We start from the raw sequence: 22,534 nt of genomic DNA, 5'->3' as shown, positions 1-22,534 counted from the left end.
GATGGGGGGGGGGGGGGGGGGGGGGGGGGGCATTGTCATATAGTACAGTACTATAGTTGGGAGGTGCCCCTGCCTTACCCCACACAGGCACAGCTCACTGGCACTGGAGACAATGAGGCAGGCAAGGAGGCTGAAAGCGCTGTAGGCTAGGAGAAGCATGTTGCGCAGCAGCAGTGGCAGCTTCCCCTACTCTGCAAGCACCAGGGGTGGGGGACTCAACCCTAGGCCCGCCCACTCCACTCCTTTCCCCAAGCCCCCACCCTTAACCCGCCTCTTCTTCTTCCCCCCTCTACTCCGTACGCTGCATCCTCACTCCTCCCCCCTCCCTCCCCTGACTCCTGCCCACAGCAATCAGCTGGTTTATGGCATTCGGGAGACAGAGGAGGGAGGTGGAGACTGCGCACCGAGTCCTCGCTCCTCCCCCATCCCTCCTGAATGCCAGAAGCCAGCTGATTGCGGCGGGCAGAAGGCAGGGGGATGAGGGGGAAGGCACTGATCTGCAGGGTTTGCCGGTGGGCGAGAGGCGCTATGGGGAGGTCATAGCGGAGCTGATGGGGGACTGCCAGCTGTGGACAACACAGGCAGCCAAACGACATTATAGTGAAGCATTGCACAACTTTAAATGGAGCATGTTCTGTAATTGACCAGGCACGCAAGATCGAAACAACGTTAAGCGAGAGGATGTTAAGTGGGGAGTTCTATGATTCTATGAATATATAACTGTTATTGTTGAAGGCCTGGTATTTTAGTAGCTCATATTTTATTATACTTACTGGTATCAGCTGATCAAATAAAATATTTTGTCTTTGTCCTAGCTCTGGAAGACAAAATAGACTGGTCTCCTTCAAGATATGTCTAAAAATAAACTAAGATATGCAAATTATACAAAGAACTGCTTAGTCATTTCATTCTTGTACCACCAACTACAAACCAAGTGTGAAATCCTGTCCTCATTGAAGTCAATGGCAAAATTCCCATTGACCTCAGTGGGATCAGGATTTTACCCAAGATTTCTCTACGTGCAATTCTGAAATTACTATATATGGCTTTGGAAATGGAGGACCAGAATTTCAAAGTGTGTAAGCAAAAATGGATGCCCACTTGCAGTAATTGCACATGAGAGTAACTAGCTGGATGTGTAACTGGTCATTAGTGCACAACATAAGCAGGACTGCACATGCAGTGATAGTAGCTGTGCACAGAAGTTAGACATTCAATTCTGTATACATTTTAGTACACACAATTACCCACATACTTTCCTTATTGTATAACTCTCATTGTCTGAAATTGTATTATGCTAGTTTCACATGATGGGTAGGAGAAAAAAAAGGAAATGAGAGGGAGAAATGGTAAAAAAAAATCACCTGTGCTCTCCAACCCCTCCGTTAGTGATAATTTAAAAAATATACCACAGGCTTTAAATACAAAGGAAGCCAAATCCCGCAGTTCCACCCCATCCACTTCCTATCCCTCTTCTGCAACAGCTGAGCTACTAAGAAGCTGATCTGTGAGATTTGCAAGAGCTCCCAAATCTGCTCTTTAAGTACTGCTAAACTGTTAAGCAAGCTAGCCTCCTCTGAAGGGCTAGTGAACAAACTGGCCTCTCTTTTTTTTTTTAAAGGGGGTTTCTGGATTGACACTGCTTTGAAGTATGCGCATTGAAGGCAACAGTACTGTTGACCTGAAAGCGAACATCTAGACAAGCAAACATCTAGACAAGGTAGTAGACTGTTGGTGTGCTTGAGCAGTGCTGAAGAACTAATGCTTGGAGACTGGTATTACTGAGTTGGGTGTGAACGATGCCTTAATTTATGCTTTCTGCTACACTTTTAGCACTGGTTTCACTCAACTGGTTTGTAAACTGATTTAGTTCAATCTGTGCAATGCCCCAGGGTGGACACTCTTGTCTCAGATTAACAATGTACTGTTTCGATTTTGCTTAAATTGATTCCTTAGTAGTAGCAGAATCGATATAAGGCATCCAAACAAGAGTGTTTCTCACCAGGGGGTGGCACATGTTTAACTTCACAGCTGTGCTCAGACTGTGTGTAGAAAAAGCCCTTGCGTTTTGATCATCATGAAGAAATGCACTTGAGCAACCTTATCTCTAAATTAGGGCTGTCGATTAATCACAGTTAACTCACGCAATTAACTCAAAAAAATTTATCACGATTAAAAAAATTAATCGCGATTAATCGCTGTTTTAATTACACTGTTAAACAATAGAATTGCGATTGAAATTTATTAAATATTTTAGGTTGTTTTTCCACATTTTCAAATATATTGATTTTTATTACAACACAGAATACAAAGTGTACAGCGCTCACTTTATATTATTTTTATTACAAATATTTGCACTGTAAAAATGATAACCAAAAGAAATAGTATTTTTCAGTTCACCTAATACAATGCAATCTCTTCATCAAGAAAGTGCAACTTCCAAATGTAGATTTTTTTTTTGCTACATAACTGCATTCAAAAACAAAACAATGTAAAACTTTAGAGCCTACAAGTCCACTCAGTCCTACTTCTTGTTCAGCCAATCACTAAGACAAACAAGTTTGTTTACATTTACGGAAGATAATGATGCCGGCTTCTTATTTAAAATGTCACCTGAAAGTGAGAATAACATTCGTATACCTCTTCATGCTTCGGCCACCATTCCAGAGGATGTTTCCATGCTGCTGACACTTGTTAAAAAATAATGCGTTAATTAAATTTGAGAATGAACTCCTTGGGGCACAATAGTACGTCTCCTGCTCTGTTTTACCCGCATTCTGCTATATATTTCATGTTATAACAATCTCGGATGATGACCCAGCACATGTTCGTTTCAAGAACACTTTCACTGCAGATTTGACAAAATGCAAAGAAGGTACCAATGTGAGATTTCTAAAACTAGCTATAGCACTCGACCCAAGGTTTAAGAATCTGAAGTGCCTTCCAAAATCTGAGAGGGACGAGATGTGGCGCTTGCTTTCAGAGGTCTTGAAAGAGAAGCACTCCGATGCAGAAACTACTGAACCCGAACCACCAAAAAAGAAAATCAACCTTCTCCTGGTGGCATCTGACTCAGATGATGAAAGTGAACATGCATCGGTCTGCACTACTTTGGATCGTTATCGAGCAGAAACCCTCATTAGCATGGATGCATGTCCTTTGGAATGGTGGTTGAAACATGAAGAGACATATGAATCTTTAACGCATCTGGCATGTAAATATCTTGTGACGCCAACTACTACAGTGCCATGAGAACACCTGTTCTCACTTTCAGGTGACATTGTAAACAAGAAGCGGGCAGCATTATCTCCTGCAAATGTAAATAAACTTGTTTGTCTGAGTGACTGGCTGAACAAGAAGTAGGACTGAGTGGACTTGTAGGTGCTAAAGTTTTACACTGTTTTATTTTTGAATGCAGGTTTTTTTGTACATAATTCTACATTTGTAAGTTCAACTTTCATGATAAAGAGATTGCACTACAGTACTTGTATGAGGTGAATTGAAAAATACTATGTTTTGTTTTTTATAGCACAAATATTTGTAATAAAAAATAAATATAAAGTGAGCACTGTACAATTTGTGTTCTGTGTTGTAATTGAAATCAAAAACTGGTATCTGAAATCAATATATTTGAAAATGTAGAAAATATACCAAAATATTTAAATAAATGGTATTCTATTATTGTTTAACAGTGTGATTAATTGCACAATTACTTTCTTTAATCGCTTGACAGCCCTACTCTAAATTAATGAAGCTTTTCTGGAAATGTAATAAGACACAAAGGAGTGTTCATTCTTGGACCATCAAAACATTACAGTATTCAGGTTACTGACAGTACTCATTCTTCTGACTCATGCTTCACAATGTGCCTCAAGGAGTACATCAAAGGCCTGGGTAATTGCTCAAATAGTCAACTATAGTAGCCAACTGCCCCATTTGGCCAGGACTGCTCAGGTTTTTAAATTCTGTCCTGGGTGTTAGCCGTCCTCAGTCCCAGGCCTCTGGCTGAACTATCTAGTAAAGAAAAATACTAATTCCTGCTCCTAACAACTGCTTTCAAGAGTGAGCAGCAGGCTTCCTGTGCGTGCACACACCCCTCCCTGAGCAGGCAGCCAGACCGAAGAGCAAGATGAAAGTCCAACCTCCATAAAAAGATAAATAGTCAAGGAGGCCAGAAGTGGGGGGCAGCCACTAAGACCCCAGGTTCAGCTTATTTGGAAATATTTAAATAGTGACAGCTATGTGACTAATAGCATCCAATATTCTGAATACGTTTACTGCAATTAAAATTAGTCTACCTGTTATTCCTTTTAACATGATCATTGGTGCCATCTTAGTTCCCTATACAAGCTCACCAATGCAGAGACCATCTTTTCCTTAAGTGTGCACATAGTACAATGGAGCCCTAAATCCCAATTAGGACCTGCAAATACTAGTACAACATAAATTAATAGTGATAGTGATACTAAATAGTACTTTAATTATGCTAACTTTTTATTTCAGCTATCTCTTATATTGACAATCTAAAAGTTTATATTTCACTAGAAGTTTTACAACTAGTTTTGTCAAAAAAAGATATAATATGATTTAATGAGTAATCTGATTCTTGAAACTTGAGAAAAATCTGTCTCCATATACAGTTATTAGAGAAATCTACCTACTTGATACTTTGGATTGAAAAATGTTCTCACAATTCCTATTTCCACATGCATTTTACCAGTTCCTAATATTTTTATTTTTAAAATATTCCATTACAGTAGCTCCACAAAGCTCAGCCCAAGAAACTGACAGGGCTAAATATTTTGGAAGTTATCTCTACATTCCTATTCTATTGACAAAATAATTGTAACAAAACACAAAGAAAAGAAAAAAAAGCAAAGCATTATAAGAAAACCATCCACAAAACCTGTCATAAAATAAAAAAATAAATCTTGCTGCACGAACTTTAACAAACAGATATTTGCATTCTGTAGCACAAAAAACTGAAAAAAAACATGACAAATTACAATTCAAACAGGTTACAATTGCTTCTTCCAACAAAGAATAAAGCACTTATATTTCCATAACTGGCTTTCAAATTTTAGCTAAATAAATGTCAATAAAATTTTACAATATGACTTTTTTCCAAACATATAATTGTCTTCCATGCTAACCAAACTACACAAAGCCCCTGCTTTGAGGCTAGAGTCAATAAAAAGCTTCAGCAGTCTTGTATGAGCTTCTGATTTGAAAACAAACATTAAAAAATTTAAAGAGGATCCCTAGAGTGCCTTTTGAAATAAAATCAGATTAATTATTGGTTCTCAACACAAATTTATACCAGTCTGGAAAACAAAGAACAAATGGAGTTACATGACAACATAATTTCCTAGGAAAAATGCATTTATTGAAATTTTCTGTCAGATCTCTTTTCAATCTATGGATTTGACAAAAAAACATTAAACACTCCCAGAAGATGACAAAAGTCCAAAAAGAGAAAAGCAATCCCTCTTTGGAAAACTTAGAACTACTTTTTACTATCTATCTTAACATTTTGATGGAGGAACAAAAATGGTTGCTTTTTACTTTCAATGCAAACGCTTACTCCAAGATTTAAAAATTTCATTTGAGATGATTAAATAATAGTGAGTATATTTCCATTATTTCTTGGAGGGAAACCAAGAGGCTTTGTCCTCTGGTCAGGCAGCAGACAGACTTAGCATTCACATCAAAACCCAAACAGAGGCTTTTCAAACAGTTCTGTTGAATTCTGAAATCTAATTGTCAAAAACTGAGTTTTTGGCAAGATGAATCCTTCATTACTCTTGCTGTGCATTAACAAAGGATTTTTTTCCAGGCAACTTAATATCCAAAGGATCAGCAAGCTTTCTATAGCATAGACAGATGATACCAGTATTTAAATTTGCATTCCAGTGGCCCAGCCAAGCAATCAGCAACCTACAGTTGCTGTAGGGAAACACAGAGGATATGGGACGCAGATTCTCAGCTGAGGGCTGAGTTCCTTGGGCTGGCAAGACTTGGAGACTGCTATGGAGGCAGCACACTTATCCCCAAGAGGAGGGAATGCATTGAATGATGCTCTAGAGAACTTCTCCCCATGAATGGGTGTTTACATACTCCAAAGGGAGCCAAGACTACTTCTCTATGGCCAGAAGGGTGGGCCAAGCCTGATATGATAACAGGAAAAGACGGAGAGGACTGCAGAGGAACTACACCTCTATCTCGATATAACGCTGTCCTCGGGAGCCAAAAAATCTTACCGCGTTATAGGTGAAACCACATTATATCGAACTTGCTTTGATCCACCGGAGTGCACAGCCCCGCCCCCCCCAGAGCACTGCTTTACCATATTATATCCAAATTCGTGTTATATCGGGTCGCGTTATATCGAGGTACCGGTGTACCTTAAAAAAACCACATTTAAAAGCACCTACTGAACTTGAAATGTGCTGAAGAGGAAAACAAAATGTCAAGCAAAGGAAGCAATCTTACCAATATACAACATCCAGTGGTGCAAAGTACTTTTTCATAATTAAGTCAGCAAAGTAAGCTTCTGTCTCCCTGCAGGCAGTCCCATTGCCTATCACAACAGTGCTGCAGCTTTAAAGGAAATAAAGGATAAACATTCAGTTTTCCTGCATAGTTAGGGATGTGTAGTAATTTCATTTTATGTAATAGGTAAAGGCTGTACTCAACAAGAACATGTCGCCATCTTCCACACATAAGAAGATCTTAGAACCCTGTAGACATCAGCACCTCAGCATGAACCAGGCTGATTAGCCAAGAGTTAAGCTGCCCAACACACACACTGTGGCATATTACAAAAGTGTGTCTTGCTGCAGTAGCTACAAAGTAGCTAGGAGAATTCCATCCCCTTAGCTGCATGTACAACAGCAAAGAAACCTTTAAGTGGCTCTAGTAGTAAGACTTTTCAAGGGCTTGAGGCATGTATGGGGGAAGGGACTGACTGTCTGAAGGTTTGCGTGCATTGTGATGTTGTGAGTGGCGAGAGTGATAATTTTCACATATCCCTTATAGAAGTGAACAGCAATCCTAACTACAGGAAACTCAAGGGCTGTAATACATCATTCATGACTCTCCTTGGCTGTCTTCATGTTAAATCACTTTATTGCACAGACAGGAAAATCCTTCCCCGTGCAAAATAGCTTCTATTGAATTGAACAGAAGCTAAAATAAAGAAAAACTCATTTTGGAAGCTCACTCAGTGGAATAACACTGGATGGAACCGCCTCAAAAATAGTACAGTAAGGGCCAGAGCTACCAGTAATCCCAGGCTATCAACAGGTACGCATGAGTGTTTAACATCAAACTCCTAATCCCTAGTGAACAACGTCCCACAACCCAAACCTATCCCCAAATTTAATACAAGTAGCAATAGCTGTTCATAAAAGCTCCCAAAATAGACTAGCATGGGTGCTGCACAGTAGGAATAAGATGAATTGGCACACCTTTGCAAATACATTTCCATAGCATCTAATTTGTAAACTAACTATATTCACTGCTTGATTTCATAAGCATCTAATACATACAATGTTTTAAAACATGAACATAAATTGAGCAACATTCAGCCATCAGCCATGAAAGCAGAAATTCCACTAAATCTCTGGGCATCGTGCTTGTATATCCAATTTTGATACAATGTAGATATTTATCCTATTTATATTTTAATGAAAGCTTCATCATCATACTTGTAATGCAGAAGAAGTCTCCTTATCTTTTCAGCTTCACGGAATCCTTGTCCAGAATGCAAGTAGACAACATCAGTATGGAGTATCTGACCTAGAATGAGGAAAGGCAAAACCATTCAGTTAGAAACAGAAAATTCCAAACGGTATTTCCTGATGAACTACCTAGGTGAAGGGCTGATTCACAAGAAAAACATTTCAATAATTATCCTCCATTTTCTTATATATTGTGTACAACTGGGTTCACTGCCAGAATGAAATGAGTTGATAGATTGCCTAGCTCCTAGTAAACATGTCCACATAACACACCACCAGCACCAATCAGCATCACTGTTTGTATTCAGCAAATATTTTGTGATTAGAAAAAATGGTTCCATGGGGCAGGAAGGGTTTATTGCTGTAATCTGTACATTTTAAAGATCTGCTTAGAGAGAGGTGTGATCTAGTGGTCTGAATACAGACCTAGGGCTAGTCTACACTACCCACCCGGATCAGCAGGTAGAAATCGATCTCTCGGGGATAGATTTATCACATCTCATCTAGACGGATAAATCGATCCCCAAATCGATGCGCGTACTCCCACCTCGTCAGGAGGAGTAAGCGCTGTCAACGGGGGAGCTGCGGCGGTCCATTTGCCACCGTCCTCACAGTGGGGTAAGTCGAATAGGATACGTCTAATTCAGCTACGCTATTCGCGTAGCTGAATTCGCGTATCTTAAATCGATTCCCCCTCCCCCCCCCCAGTGTAGACCTAGCCCTAGAAGACAGAATGCCTAAATTCTAATTCCAGCTCTAACAGAAACTCCCTCTGTTGGCTTTGGCAAGTCACTATGCCTCCCTGCAAAGTGGGGAGGGGATAATATTAATGGACAGATTAACAACATACCCTTGCATTTGTGAATACAGGCTCCACATTGCTGCCATGGGCATCAGTTTCCACTGAAGAATTCAGAGTGTCTACTATAGCACATATCCAGAGACTGAGGTTTTGTTTAGACAGTGAGGTAATGTGCTCTATGTAGGTTGGATTTCTAAAGCATACTAACTGGTCCATTTAGACCCTGTTCATGTGCTTCATCGTAGTGCTGTTTTAAACAGAACTAAGTTAAAGCACACTAGGGAACCTTTAGTGCACACCAGCAGGGTCTACACAGACCAATTCATGTGCAGCACATCAGCATGCCCTAGAAATCACATCCCCGTAGAGCATGTTACCCCTCCAAATAAACAAGTCCAGACACTGTTAATTCTTTGAATTCTGCTTCTCTCACCTAGATTAGAAAGAACTAATAGAACACTGATCACAATGATTTACTCCTCCCAGCTCAGCAACAGACATCAGAGTTCCTGAATTCCTCTATCTCACTGGCCCCCATCTGCTCTGTGCTGAAAGATGTAGGGGTGGAAGGCTAGTTATTGTTGAGGGCACTGGACTAGGACTCATGAGACATGAGTTTGATTCCAGGTTTGGCCACAGATTTCTTCTGTGACCATAAGCAAGTCACTTAGTGACAAGTGCCTCGGCTCCCCTCTGTAAAATAAGATTAATACTTTCCCACATCACAAGGGTGCTGGGAGGATAAATCCATCGGTAATTGTTCAGGCTAACATTTTGGTGGATCTGGGCTCCTTTCATTTTTACTAAGCCTTGCTAAGAACACTTATTTACTTATTTCACAAAAGTCTTATGAGAACAGTAAATATTTGTAAAGCACTTAAAAGATACAAACAGCATATTCTTATTTCTGCAATTGACCATCCCCTTTTTAAAAAAAATGAAAAGTATCCATAATGTTTTGGTTTTATGTTATAACCAAGTTTTCTGCATCTTTTCATTTTCATTTGGCAACTACTGGCCCAAAATGAGGATTTAAAGACTTTTTAACACCTAGTTAAGCAATACAACCAGCTTTGCACTGGTCAAACGTGTCCCCCCTTTAGGCAGAATTTAAGCAAATGCTGTCCCAGTTAAGGAGTCACTACTATTCACTACCAAGCTAAATAGTAAGTTCTCTAAGAGATATGAATATAAAATGGCCACCCCAATTGAGCATGCCTTTTTTTAAGTTAGTTATTCTTCATTGTACTTAAATACAGCAGCCTTATTTGAATATACAGTGTGTGAGAGTCTATTCCCTGTACTATGTGCTGTGAAAGAGATTAAATTAGAGAGAATGCTGGATTGGGTACTTTGGAAGGCCGTCAGGAAACTTTATACAGAAAATTGAGGAAACGTAAGTCTGTAACTCTTAAAAATCAGACAACTAATAAGCAAGCTCATTGAGATATAAAACAATATGAAGAAAATAAATCTGAAGGCATTATAAAAACTTATACATTATTTGAGCCTTGTATTTTGGCAATATGGGGTTAATTCAACACCAAAGCCATTACTACTTCCTCAAAACAACAGTCTAGCAAAAAAAAAATTGGAAAGTGTAATTTCCATTTTCACAAAAATCTATGCTGAAAACAAAAGAGAAAATTATGTCTGTGAAAAACAGCTGTGAAGATTGTTTTTAAATCAAGTGTCACTAGCTTGCAAAAAAGGCCTATTTCCTGTGATCCATAATTGTTTTTTTTTTTTTAACAAAGACTGTAAAATGCATAAACATCCACAAGTTTTACAAGGTTTCTCTTAATAGCCTGTTTGATTATCATAAAAAGCAGCGTACTTTACATTTTATCCAAACCACAGCGGGTGTGGCTCAATGTTTTATTTCACTGAAGAATTGACAAAATACTTGTACAGTTTCCAGATGCACATGTTATGGCCACCAAGGAGTTACAGAATGCAGAGGTTTTTTTTGTTTTGTTTGCTTATTTTGGGGTTTTGTGGGTATTTTTAAAAAAAGCTACATATTGTAAAATGTCAGTTTGACATGTTGAGGAGAGATACAGATTTGCTGTGGTCTCACCATTTTTAATATATTTCAGCTGCTGAATACATAACCAGTGCGGAAGGGGTAGGGAAAAGGCGGCTAAATAAACCATAAAAGGATAGACTTTATATGGAAATGTTTTTCTGTCCTTTAACAGAGAAACACAAACATTACAAGACAATAGGACAATGGGTAAAATTTTATTATGTGTAAGTGACTTAGCCTAAGACTCACTGCAAGTCAATGGGATTTAGGCTTCTATGTCTACACTACAGCCTATGTCAGCAAAACTTTTGTCCCTTAGGGGTGTGAACATTCCAATCCCATGACTGACATAAATTACACCAGCATAAGTGCTTGTGTTCACAGCACTATGTCGGCAGGAGAGCTTCTCCCGCTGACCTAGCTTATGCTGATCCCAGAGGTGGCTTTTTTATGCCAATGGAAGAGCTCTCTCCCATCAGCATAGAGCATCTTTACCAGATGTGCTGCATGTATAGACATGGCTTTAGGTTCCTCAGTGACTTTTGAAAATGAACTTAGGCATTTTAGACCAATGACTTCATATGAATCAAACAAAATGTATTATAGATACTCTGCTTCAAACCATAAGGAACTCTGTAAACAAGGCCAGAATCACTAGGAACTGACTGGGTAGTTAGCAAATGTAAGAAAAAACTACAAACAACTTTTATTAACGAGAGAGGTGGAGAAGTACCTACATGACAAAACACACGCCATTACACCTGATAGCTCTTTTTTGAAGTTTCGCAAAGAAGGCAAGGACAGGATGGGAGGAGAAAGTGACAAACCTTTTCACACCCTTACAGGGGTAAACCTCCAGACCTAATTAAGCCACATTAGGGAGATTTCCCCTGCAGCTGCCTAAAAGCTGCACCTGTTCACCAGAGAACTTCAGATTTCCAGAGCTGCTGGGTCCTGCACCTTCTGTAAGTGCCAGTTTACTTTAAAATATGCAATATTAAAGAAAAACAAGCAGAGAAGAAGTCAATTTCCAAGTGTGTAAACAGGTTATTTGTGTGGGGGGGAAATTAAGAAGCAAGTATTCAAAAGCTGATTCCATTTTAAGCTGTAATACATTAAGAGTCTGATTCCTAACTACTGTGTTTTAATTATTCACAACTGTGTGATGAGAGTGCAAAACTGTTCATTCCCACTTTGCACAGGTGAAAATGACTAGACAAGGGAGTGGAGACTCAGGCCCGTAACATTTAATCCCATGCTACTAAAGGAATTTGCAGGGTAAGTTACATGCAAACATGAAAGACTAAATCATAACAGAAAATAGATACCCTCCATAAGTATACTGTATAACAACTAGCTTTTACTGTAATTCAGTAAATTTCAAAAGTTAAACAGTGTTTTAAAAGCTGATGGAAAAATTTGGAATTTAAACTTACTGGTTGGCGAAATGATTGCCAGCTTGCAGCCATGTTTGTACCCAGGATCAACTCCCATCAAAATACGTCCTCTCACAGGGTTCGTCAGAAGCAACTGTCGAAGATTTCTTCCAAACATCATTATAGATTCTTTCTCTGCATCAGACGTTAACTTTGATCTTAGAGGATAGAAAGCAAAAAGAGGGTTTTTTTCCAGTTAGTTTTCAGACACATTTTTTAGTTGGTTCAAAGTACATGCTTTTTGGAGCATTTCTGATTATTTCTTTGTTATGGTCCACTACGCTATGGATCTCGAGTTTTTGGTACATTTACTTTAACAGGAATAGTATATGAAAAATTGGTTGTAGTCCTAAGAAAGTAGCATCAGTAACTGGCTTGCAGTTACAGTTACCCATAAGTTGTGTAAAGTCTGCACAGACTCCTTTCTGCCTTATTTTCACACATCCACTATTACATTTTTGAATAGACAGCAGTGTCTACTCAAAGCTGGGTTTCTACTTGCAGGGGAATGGTATTCTGATTCTCATCAGACCGGCCTTGAGAAACACCTATGCTGAATTCAGCTTCTAATATAAACCTGCAGAGACTGGGATAATTTCCTAGTTACTGAGAAAATTACTAGCAAGCAGAATTGGTTTAAGCGACTAAGACTGAAATGGACTAGCTAGCCTGATAAGTCGTTTCTATTTGTAATTGCTAAATTACTATAATTCACTAGATAGCCCGTCTGGTTCATGAGTTACAGTATTTCACAACTGTATTTGAAACTGGTGACTTGATAAACAATTGCAGATGCAAAATAATAACAGTGTAGTTGATGTGTTTCCACATTTGTTTGTGTGGATGTAGGCAAAGCAGAAATTCATAGATACAAAACGTTCTCTATTTTTTTTCCCTCTTCCATGATCTTTGACAGGAAAAATAAATATGCCACTGAAGATCAAGGAATGAGTTCTGTAACTTTAGCACCATTTATTAAAAATATCCTTGTTTAACTGAGACAAATGTGTATTTTTGCTAGGTGTAAGTCTGCGCCTTGTATGTCAACAGCAGCCAAGAAGAGAATGGCTGATAACAACAAAATGTCTTAGTTGTTTACACTTATTAAGGAATAAAAAAGTTTATTAAACAAAAAGAATCTTTAGTATTCAGCGGTTTCCTCTCTCTTTGCATATGCACACATCCATGCACCATCTGTGTAATGTGATCAGTTATTAGGATAATTAAGGAAGTCATGATGAGTCAGATAGTAACTAATACTGTAAGCCTGCATATAACTTTAAAACTACCCACACTTTTCCCCCCAGGAATGTGTGTCTTTTTGGTCAGTCAAAAAGGAACCCTTTTCTGTACATTAATGTACCACTGAAACAACACCTAAGATTATCATAAATGAAAAACTAGCAGAAATAATTCTTTATAGTTTTTCTATACAATTAATTCTCTATGCAAATACACAAACATTCTCATTTACACATCAATTAATTTTGTGCATTTGATAGTATTTTATGCATAGTCAGATCCATTGCTTCCCAAAGAGCCAGTCTGTTTCCAGTTTGTGAACGTCTTTACACAGAGCAACTATGAGGAGAAAAGACATTTTTAAAAGATAGGAAAATATGACTAAAACCACAACTACTGGCACCCGGACTCGTGGACATATGTAGAATGTGCAACTACTTTTAACTCCAATTTTTGAAAAACAGACTAGATTACAAGTTGGTGACATCCCTTCAACACTCAAAGACATAACCACCCACGTTTTCCTTCACACGTTGCTTTCAAAGCATTTCTATGAAAAGGCATCCTTCATGCAAAAGAAAGAAACCCCCTCTGGAATTGTTTCTGAATGAAGAACACAAAATTAGCATAGATATTATCTAAAGGGAGATCATGGAAAGTACACAAAATTTACATGCATTCCCTAGGCTGCCCTAGTATTTCAAAGGTAGACCAATAGCAGACTGTGCTCTGGTCTCCATTGAGTAGAAAAAGGAATCACCCCCAGGTAGCAGAATGGCTGCGCTGTAGCAGCCACTACTGAACACAACAGCAGAAGCAGTCGCTGCCATGGTGTGTGGATGTGAAGACTGGAGAATCTGCACAAAGGAAGATCCTCTGGCCCTGGCTTTCCTCTATCCCCCAAAAGTGGTTTCTATATCACGCACAGGACATCCACTCCCCACATGCAGCTCAATCTACCAGTTTTACTACAACGGGGACGTGTGCAGGAACTGGATTTACCCCCAGCCACATGTTATTAGTTTTGTACACTTTATGGAAACATGTTTAAAGTTGGCTTGGATTTAAGAAACTTTTATAGTAACAGGAAATGGTACTGAAAGTGCCAGGTGTGTGAAGACTATAACGTATGTCCTTTCTATTACTTAATATCCTGTATTTTTAATTTCAAATATAGACCTTTCTTTTTCTTTCTACCTGCTTCTCATTCAACATGTGTATCAGTGATATGACCCACCACCCCAAGTGCTGGCCCTCAATTTTAAATTTTGGATAGTCATTTAATCCTTTATGAAACTGTCCCAGGTAGCCTGACATTTATTTTCTCTTTATGTTCTCAGGGCACCACTGTCTGCGTCAAAAATGATAAAATGCCTAGCTTTGTATTGTTCTAATTTCTGGTAATTCTTATTAATAAGGTTTGGGGGAGGAGGGGATCCCTCGGTAAACATAAGAACATTGATTATTTTGAAAATAAATATTCTCATTTGCCATTTTATGAAAAATAAAATAATTTATCAAACGATTTAACATATCATTTCAAATTTACTAGGATGATTATAGTAAAACAAATATAAAGAATATGGCGATTCCTTTAATTTTCTTCTGCATTTGAAACTCAAAATTGCATTCAGTCATCAGATTGCCAAGAGAAGTATTTAATAAGGGCAATTATCCTAATCTTGGCCTACTGACATCTGGAGTCACAGCTGGAAGATAAGGGTTCTAAAGTTTGGACTCCATTTCCAACTCCAGCTTTCATATGGCAAAGCACAAGCAATATTTTCTGTGGGAACTTCAGGTGTGAAATGAGATGTATAGGGGAAAAAATGTCTATGAAGAACAGTGAGGGAAAGAACTCCAATGCTTTTTGAGAGAGTATGGAAAATGAGGAAAGAATTATACATTTAAAAAAATATTTCTTCATCTCATCACTTGTGTTGAAACCCTATGAAATTATTCCATGCAGGACTGCAACAAAATAAAACATATTCTGAAGAGCCAAAAGTATTACTGGACATTATTATACCAGGTCTGAGCAATCATAGTATCTGACAGGAGGGAAAGTAGAAGACAGGAAATGAAACAATAAAGAAGGTAATTGTCTTGCTGGCAAGTTCTCTCCTCCTCATCACTAGGAGTAAAAGTTTCAATACACTCTTCAAAACGTTCTGCTCCAACGCTTATTCATAAAAAAAAAAGTTAGAGACGTTAACACTAAAAGGAGGTTTTAAAATACTTTAGCAGCCCTGTGCAAGACTCCAAAGAAAAACTTCTGGTGAGAAGAGAGAGAGGATAAAAAAGGAGAGCAGTTAAGTGGTCACAAAAGTGAGAAACTGATTGCTCACTGCCTTGAGCCAGGAATACTATTGGCAGGTGCCGTACATTCTTCCCCATAGGAGTTCAGTTTCAGCACTCATCCCATATTATTCCACTTCCAGGCCTTTCCTAATTGGAAATGGCCAATTAGGCCAAATTTTCCCAAACAGTAAGATATGGACAAACATCCATTCAGGAACAAAGTATTTCACTTATTTCACTTATGACCTAAACGCAGACTTAACCTGATCCAGAGTTTATGTGTTTTATTTTAAAAAAGCAAAACAAAAAATTGCACTAACCCACTGTTGCAGCAAACTTCACGTTATAAATTGTTGATGAAGATTTCATTGAAGGTGCTGGTTTGGTGAAAAAAAGTATATTCCTGTATGTTTATCTGGAGTGCATGTGTTATGGCTGTTTTTGCAACTCAAAGTGGATTTTCACATCAATATTATTCTTAACCTAATGTATAGGGCCCTACCAAATTCACGGTCCATTTTGTTCAATTTCACGGCCATAGGATTTTAAAAATAGTAAATTTCATGATTTCAGCTATTTAAATCTGAAATGTCGCAGTGTTGTAATTGTAGGGGCCCTGACCCAAAAAGGAGTTGTGTGTGGGAGGGGAGGTAACAAGGTTATGGGGGGGGGGGGCAGAGGGGGTTGCAGTACTGCTACCCTTACTTCTGTGCTGCTGCTGGCAGCGGTGCTGCCTTCCGAGCTGGGCAGCTGGAGAGCGGCGGTTGCAGGCCCCAGAGTTCAGCTCTGAAGGCAGAGCTACCACCAGCAGCAGCGCAGAAGTAAGGATGGCATGGTATGGTATTGCCACCTTTACTTCTGCACTGCTGCCTACAGAGCTGGGCCCTCAGTTAGCAGCCCCCACTCTCTGGCCGCCCAGCTCTGAAGTTGGCAGCGCAGAAGCGGCGGCTGTTGGCCACACACCCAGCTCTGAAGGCAGTGCCCTGCCAGCAGCAGCACAGAAGTAAGGGTGGCAACACCATGACCCCCCTGCAACTCTCCCTTTTGGGTCAGGACCTCTAATTTGAGAAACGCTAGTCTCTCCTGTGAAATCTGTATAGTATTGGGTAAAAGCACACAAAAGACCAGATACCACGGAGAGGAGACCAGATTTCACAGTCCGGGATGAGTTTTGCATGTGAATTGGTAGGGCCCTACTAATGTATTAACTGTTAAAGTTATAGAGTATTTATGACACTCACCACAACTAACCAATATTTTTGTCATGCGTTTTGTATAAGGGTTATATTTACTCTAGCAACCTTAACTTGAAGTTAAATTTGAAGGAGGTTCAGGGGAAAGTGGAGAAGAGGAATGGACCATGACACCTTCTATAAGCCCGGTTGACTTATAACCCACCACAAAACATGGTCAGCTCAGATGAAAGTTTAAGTGCAGCTGGATCTTGACAACTGGATCTAGTGTCATCTCTACCTCACCGCTGCCTACACCTGCAAAGAGAATAAGCTAAAGGAAAAGCCCTCACATATCTAGGAGTGAAAAGGGACATAGTTTCCCGCTCTCTCAGAAGCGGTCTAGGGAGTTTAGGGAGGGAGAGACAGACAAGTGAATGTGGCCAATTCTGCTTTCAGGGGAATACCTCAATCCTTTCCCCACCTCAGCTCTCGATCATAGGATATGTGAAATTTTGTCCTACCAGCTTGCAGTTACCAAGCAAATTCACAAGTCCACTTTTAAAGCTTTACATGTATCGCTTTACAAACCTTTAAATGCCAAATTTAACCTTCAGATACGCTTTCACGTGCCATCCATTCACTATAAGGAGAGTCAAATGGGCATCTCGGACTACAACTTGCCCCTATATAACCAAGCCTCATAAGAAACCCTTTGAGTACAATTAATCCCATTTTACAGATGAGGAAACAAACACGAAAGTTAAATGATTCACCCAAGGTCACAGAGTAAATCAGTGTCAAAGTGGGGAACAGACCCCAGAAATCCCAACTCTCAGGCCTTGTCTACATTGGGTAGGGTTGCCAACTTTCTGATTGCAGAAAACCAGTTACCCTTGCCTTGCCCATCCCCTGCCCCGAAGCCCCGCCCCAGCCCCTAAGCCCCACCCCTGCTCACTTCATCCCCGCATCCTCCATTGCTCACTCTCTCCCACCCTTACTCACTCACTCATTTTCACCGGGCTGGGGCAGTAGTTGGGGTGCAGGTGGGGGTGAGGGCTCCAGCTGGAGGTGCGGACTCTGAGGTAGGGCCGGGGATGAGAAGTTTGAGGTGCAGGAGGGGGTTCTGGGCTGGAGGATGGGGCTGAGAGGTTCAGAGTGTGGGAGGGGGCTCCCGTCAGGGGCAGGGGGCTGGGGTGTGTGGGGGGGTGAGAGCTCCAACTGGGGGTGCAGGCTCTGGGGTGGGGCTGAGGGGTTTGGAGTACAGGAGAGGATTCAGGGCTCGGGCACGTGTCCTGATTACAGTTATAGGTGGCCAGCCACAGATGCTGCAGCGACACAACCCCATAGTGTACACGGTGGAAGGCAAGATATGATATGATTTGCACCAGTGCAGCTTATCCTGATTCCGAGCAAGGGGGAGCTGTAGCAGTGCAAACCCTGGCTTTCCCCATCTGCACCAAGGGCTGCACCAATGGGTAAAATCCAAGGCCAGAGAAGGCCCCAGTCACACATTAGATTCTGTAGCAAGGAATAATGCAAATTAAGCCCAACATGGCAGCCTAACTATGAAGTGATCTACTTTGGAGACTTAAGTCAGTCACACTAGAGTCTACTTATGTAGTTAACTCCCACCCATCAATGGCAAAATAGATTCAAATGCTACCAAGTTTTGAATTTTAAATTTCCTGTTTATTTATACAGTATTATATATCTTGCATGTGACACTTCATCTCATGACACAGCTATTACAGTGTCACTGAAAATAAGACTATTTTCCAGAGCCATCACAATACCCATAGTACAGTATCAAAACAACATTATGACTACTACATTTATCATGTAGTGAAGATGACAAATATAAGGGCCACTTCCAGCAAGAGCAATTACTTTGTCAGTTTCTTTCAGACAGGTAAGAGAAATGGAGTCAGAACAATGTCAGTGACAGCATTATTGCAATGGCAATTGTGTAACGGAAACAACAGATGTTTAGGACAATTTCAGAGACAAAGGTTTATTGTTAAGATGATGATAATGATGTGTTTATAATATTGTAATGTAAACTCTAAACTGTACTTGTTAGGTAAAAATATTATGAAAAGTACAGCCAACATATGAAATAGGGTTCTTTCTTTCCTCACGAAGTTGAGTTATTGACCATTTTAAATACTTTTTCTCCAATTAAAATTAATAGGAATAAAATGCCTATAAAATGTCAATTTAAAAAAAATTAGGATTACAGATTATTAAAAATGTCTGATAGTGCACGTCACAATAAAGTGTGTCTTAGTAATATAAACAACATAATGCAAGTCAAAAATTTTCTCTTTCTGCATAGACCACTTGTTTACCTACACTAACCTGAATGCGGTTGAAAACCAAATCTTGAGAATTGAGATTGATAATTCATCTCTTTTGGATTATTTCAGGCTATACTGAACATTATTAATTTTTACTTGGCTGAATGATACACACTAAATCCTACATGGTAACAGGTTTTGTAAAAACAAACAGTGCAGTGTTTACCTGAATTCTCTACAGAGGAGAGGATAAATAAGACGTTTATATGAATCTTCCACTGAATTATGCAATAACTTCATTAACTCTGGTTTTGCATAGCGTTTTGGTCTCCACCTGTACAAAAAACCAAAAAGGGCAGCGTTAAACACTTCCACCACATCGAATCATAAATGTAGAGCTGGAGTGGGCTTCAAGAGGTCATTTAGTCCAGCCTCCCTGCGCTGAGGCAGAACAAGGATACCTAGATCATCCCTGACAGGTGTTTGTCTAATCTGTTCTTTAAAACCTTCAATAACGGGGATTCAAAAACCTCTCTGTTCCAGTGACTAACTATCCTTATAGTTAGAAAGTTGTTCCTAAAATTCCTTGCTGCAAACTAAGCTGATTATTTCTTGTCCTACCCTCAGTATGGAAGATCCCCTCGAGATGAGAAAGAAGAAGCTTCCATAGTTAGAGAGAGAAAAAATAAAGACCAAAACAATTCTTGAATATGTATTGCTTCAGCATAATGTTCTATAAATGCCAGTATTACTGCACCAGTGCTGCTGTAAAGTTATATCTTCAATAGTGAATTGAAGAAGGCACAGTAACTTGGCACAGGCTTTTACTGTCAGAAAAGGTGAGGGGACTATGGACTTTTAGGGAACTGATATTTCCGATTGTCTTCATTTTAAAGAAAATACTACAAAAATAAATTAAAACTTCCCTCCCACTTGGACTGAAAAGAAAAAAGAACCCGTCAAACTTCATCCCAAATGTATGAATAAATCAGTTTTACATTTCCATTATATGCACCTCATTTACAATTCCCCACTGCCTCAAATGTGACAAAGCATTTCCTGCAGAGGCCACTATTGAGTTATGGACGTGAATAGAGGGCAGCTAGTTAAGGAAGGCAATGAAGGTCACATAAAAGTTGAAGTGCTGAACTACAGACAGCTAAGGGAAAACAAATACAAAATTGAGTTAAAACATTTTCTTAACATCTCTATGAGTGAAAACAGTCTGTTTGTTTTGGAACAGCAAAAAAGCAAACATGTACCCATTACATGCATTTTCTTTTTGTTCTGTTAATGATATGCTTAAATTATACACCAAATTCCAGAGACTGGCAAAATCTCATTCAAACATAATCTCCCAGAATTTTGTACGCCATGCTCATCTTGTACCTTTTCTACTCTGGTGCAATTGTGTGGATAGACAAGGCTCTGCTAAGATTTGCTACAAGACATCAACCCAAGCCACAGAAGTCAGATCTGAATTTCAAGCTTCCCCAAAATTCAGGTGTGATCAGATCCAAGGTTTTGGTTCTCACCAAGCTATTTTCTCAGTAGCAAGAACCCATGCGATCACCTACCAGATACAAGAGAATTAAAGCAACAGAGGGTCCTGTGGCACCTTTTAAGACTAACAGAAGTATTGGGAGCATAAGTTTTGTGGGTAAGAACCTCACTTCTTCTTGCATCTGAAGAAGTGAGGTTCTTACCCACGNTTCTTTTTGTTCTGTTAATGATATGCTTAAATTATACACCAAATTCCAGAGACTGGCAAAATCTCATTCAAACATAATCTCCCAGAATTTTGTACGCCATGCTCATCTTGTACCTTTTCTACTCTGGTGCAATTGTGTGGATAGACAAGGCTCTGCTAAGATTTGCTACAAGACATCAACCCAAGCCACAGAAGTCAGATCTGAATTTCAAGCTTCCCCAAAATTCAGGTGTGATCAGATCCAAGGTTTTGGTTCTCACCAAGCTATTTTCTCAGTAGCAAGAACCCATGCGATCACCTACCAGATACAAGAGAATTAAAGCAACAGAGGGTCCTGTGGCACCTTTTAAGACTAACAGAAGTATTGGGAGCATAAGCTTTCGTGGGTAAGAACCTCACTTCTTCAGATGCAAGAAGAAGTGAGGTTCTTACCCACAAAACTTATGCTCCCAATACTTCTGTTAGTCTTAAAAGGTGCCACAGGACCCTCTGTTGCTTTTTACAGATTCAGACTAACACGGCTACCCCTCTGATAAGAGAATTAAAGTTGTCCACTGAGCAGATAAGAGGGACATGGCAGGATTTATTGTTCTCTCTCTCTATCTGGAAACATTTGAGTACATTTCAGAAAGCTGTTTTTAACAACATGAAAGAGTTGTGGGCATTTGAAAATCTGTCCAGCCGTGTGCGCAGTTGAAAATTATGCTAATTTTTAAAAGAAACAGAGTATTAATTGTGTCTGTACTGCACTTACACGCACAGCTAATTTAGAAAGATCCAAGATTCTCTGAAACAGCCCAGACAAATTTTCAGTTGTTTAAGGAATTATCTCCTGAAATGGATTCTCTTCTTATGTATTTATATTTGAGTAGTAGTATGTGATCATCTAATTAAACACCATACCTTGATGCATACATACAAGGGGAGTTAAAGATTACATGAGGACCTTGTTTTACCATTTCATTACTTTTGAGTGCTTAGCCATATGACCTTAACATTAACAATTTTTGGCAACAATTTTATTATACTTTGTTGTAGAGAGGATTTTCTGGTATACACATAAAACAAGAGCAGGGTTTCCTTTGCTCTCATTACTACCCAGTCCTATTACCAGAAATTTGTACAGGTGGAAAAACTGACTATGCTGATGGAGATAGTAATGCATTTGGACAGCAGACATCAGCTTCCCTCTCTCTCTTGTTAAGGCTGATTAGTAGATCTCTTATCCACAAATAGCTCATCACAGCAGATATTTTTGACTGCATGCCACCTACGTATGACTAATAAAATGATTTTGTGATATTCAGTGAGAAGTCCTATAAATACTACAGCACCATATTGTACAATTCGTCATGAAACTAAAAACATCCAGAAGACGTATTCAATAAACAGCCTGTGAATAAATAGCATGTTTTTTAACCCACACACATATTCCATTACTTGTGGGGGGAGAGAGGGAATAAAGTTTAACAATGGAATGGAGATAAATCTATCTAGATAGCTCTTGAAAGATAATCTGAACCTAAATAATCTCTACTCAGCAAAGTGTTTTTTTCTGGAATATTTAATGAAGAATTCATTAATTTCTAAAATACTTTAAATGTGGCAATGGTCAGGAAAGTTTTTATGAAAATCGCATCTTCTTACTCAACAGGTCTTCTCTCTGAGTGCATCTGCTTACCCTAGGGAATAAGGTAAACATATCTGCAGTCCTGTTGGGCCTGCATAGCAAATAACAGCTATGGGAGAGTGAGCTGGGTTCTATTTGGGCACACTCATCATCAACAGAATTGTTGAAG

At 39.3% G+C, this 22,534-nt stretch overlaps 1 protein-coding gene across 1 annotated transcript in view; it reads right to left on the bottom strand.

Annotated features, from left to right (window-relative positions):
• The window catches only part of SRBD1 (S1 RNA binding domain 1), a 232,938-nt gene that overhangs the window by 143,080 nt on the left and 67,324 nt on the right, over nt 1-22,534 (bottom strand). The window contains exons 13-16 of the mRNA XM_034764426.1: nt 19,251-19,358; nt 12,010-12,167; nt 7,710-7,800; nt 6,493-6,600 (exon numbers count right to left, since the gene is read on the bottom strand). Of these exons, the coding sequence (XP_034620317.1) occupies nt 6,493-6,600; nt 7,710-7,800; nt 12,010-12,167; nt 19,251-19,358 (465 nt within the window). The remainder of the gene's footprint in view (nt 1-6,492; nt 6,601-7,709; nt 7,801-12,009; nt 12,168-19,250; nt 19,359-22,534) is intronic.

Source organism: Trachemys scripta, chromosome 3, assembly GCF_013100865.1.
Source record: "Trachemys scripta elegans isolate TJP31775 chromosome 3, CAS_Tse_1.0, whole genome shotgun sequence".
Taxonomy (NCBI): domain Eukaryota; kingdom Metazoa; phylum Chordata; order Testudines; family Emydidae; genus Trachemys; species Trachemys scripta.
The sequence above is the reverse complement of the archived record's forward strand: the minus strand, read 5'-3'. Positions and strand labels throughout refer to the sequence as shown.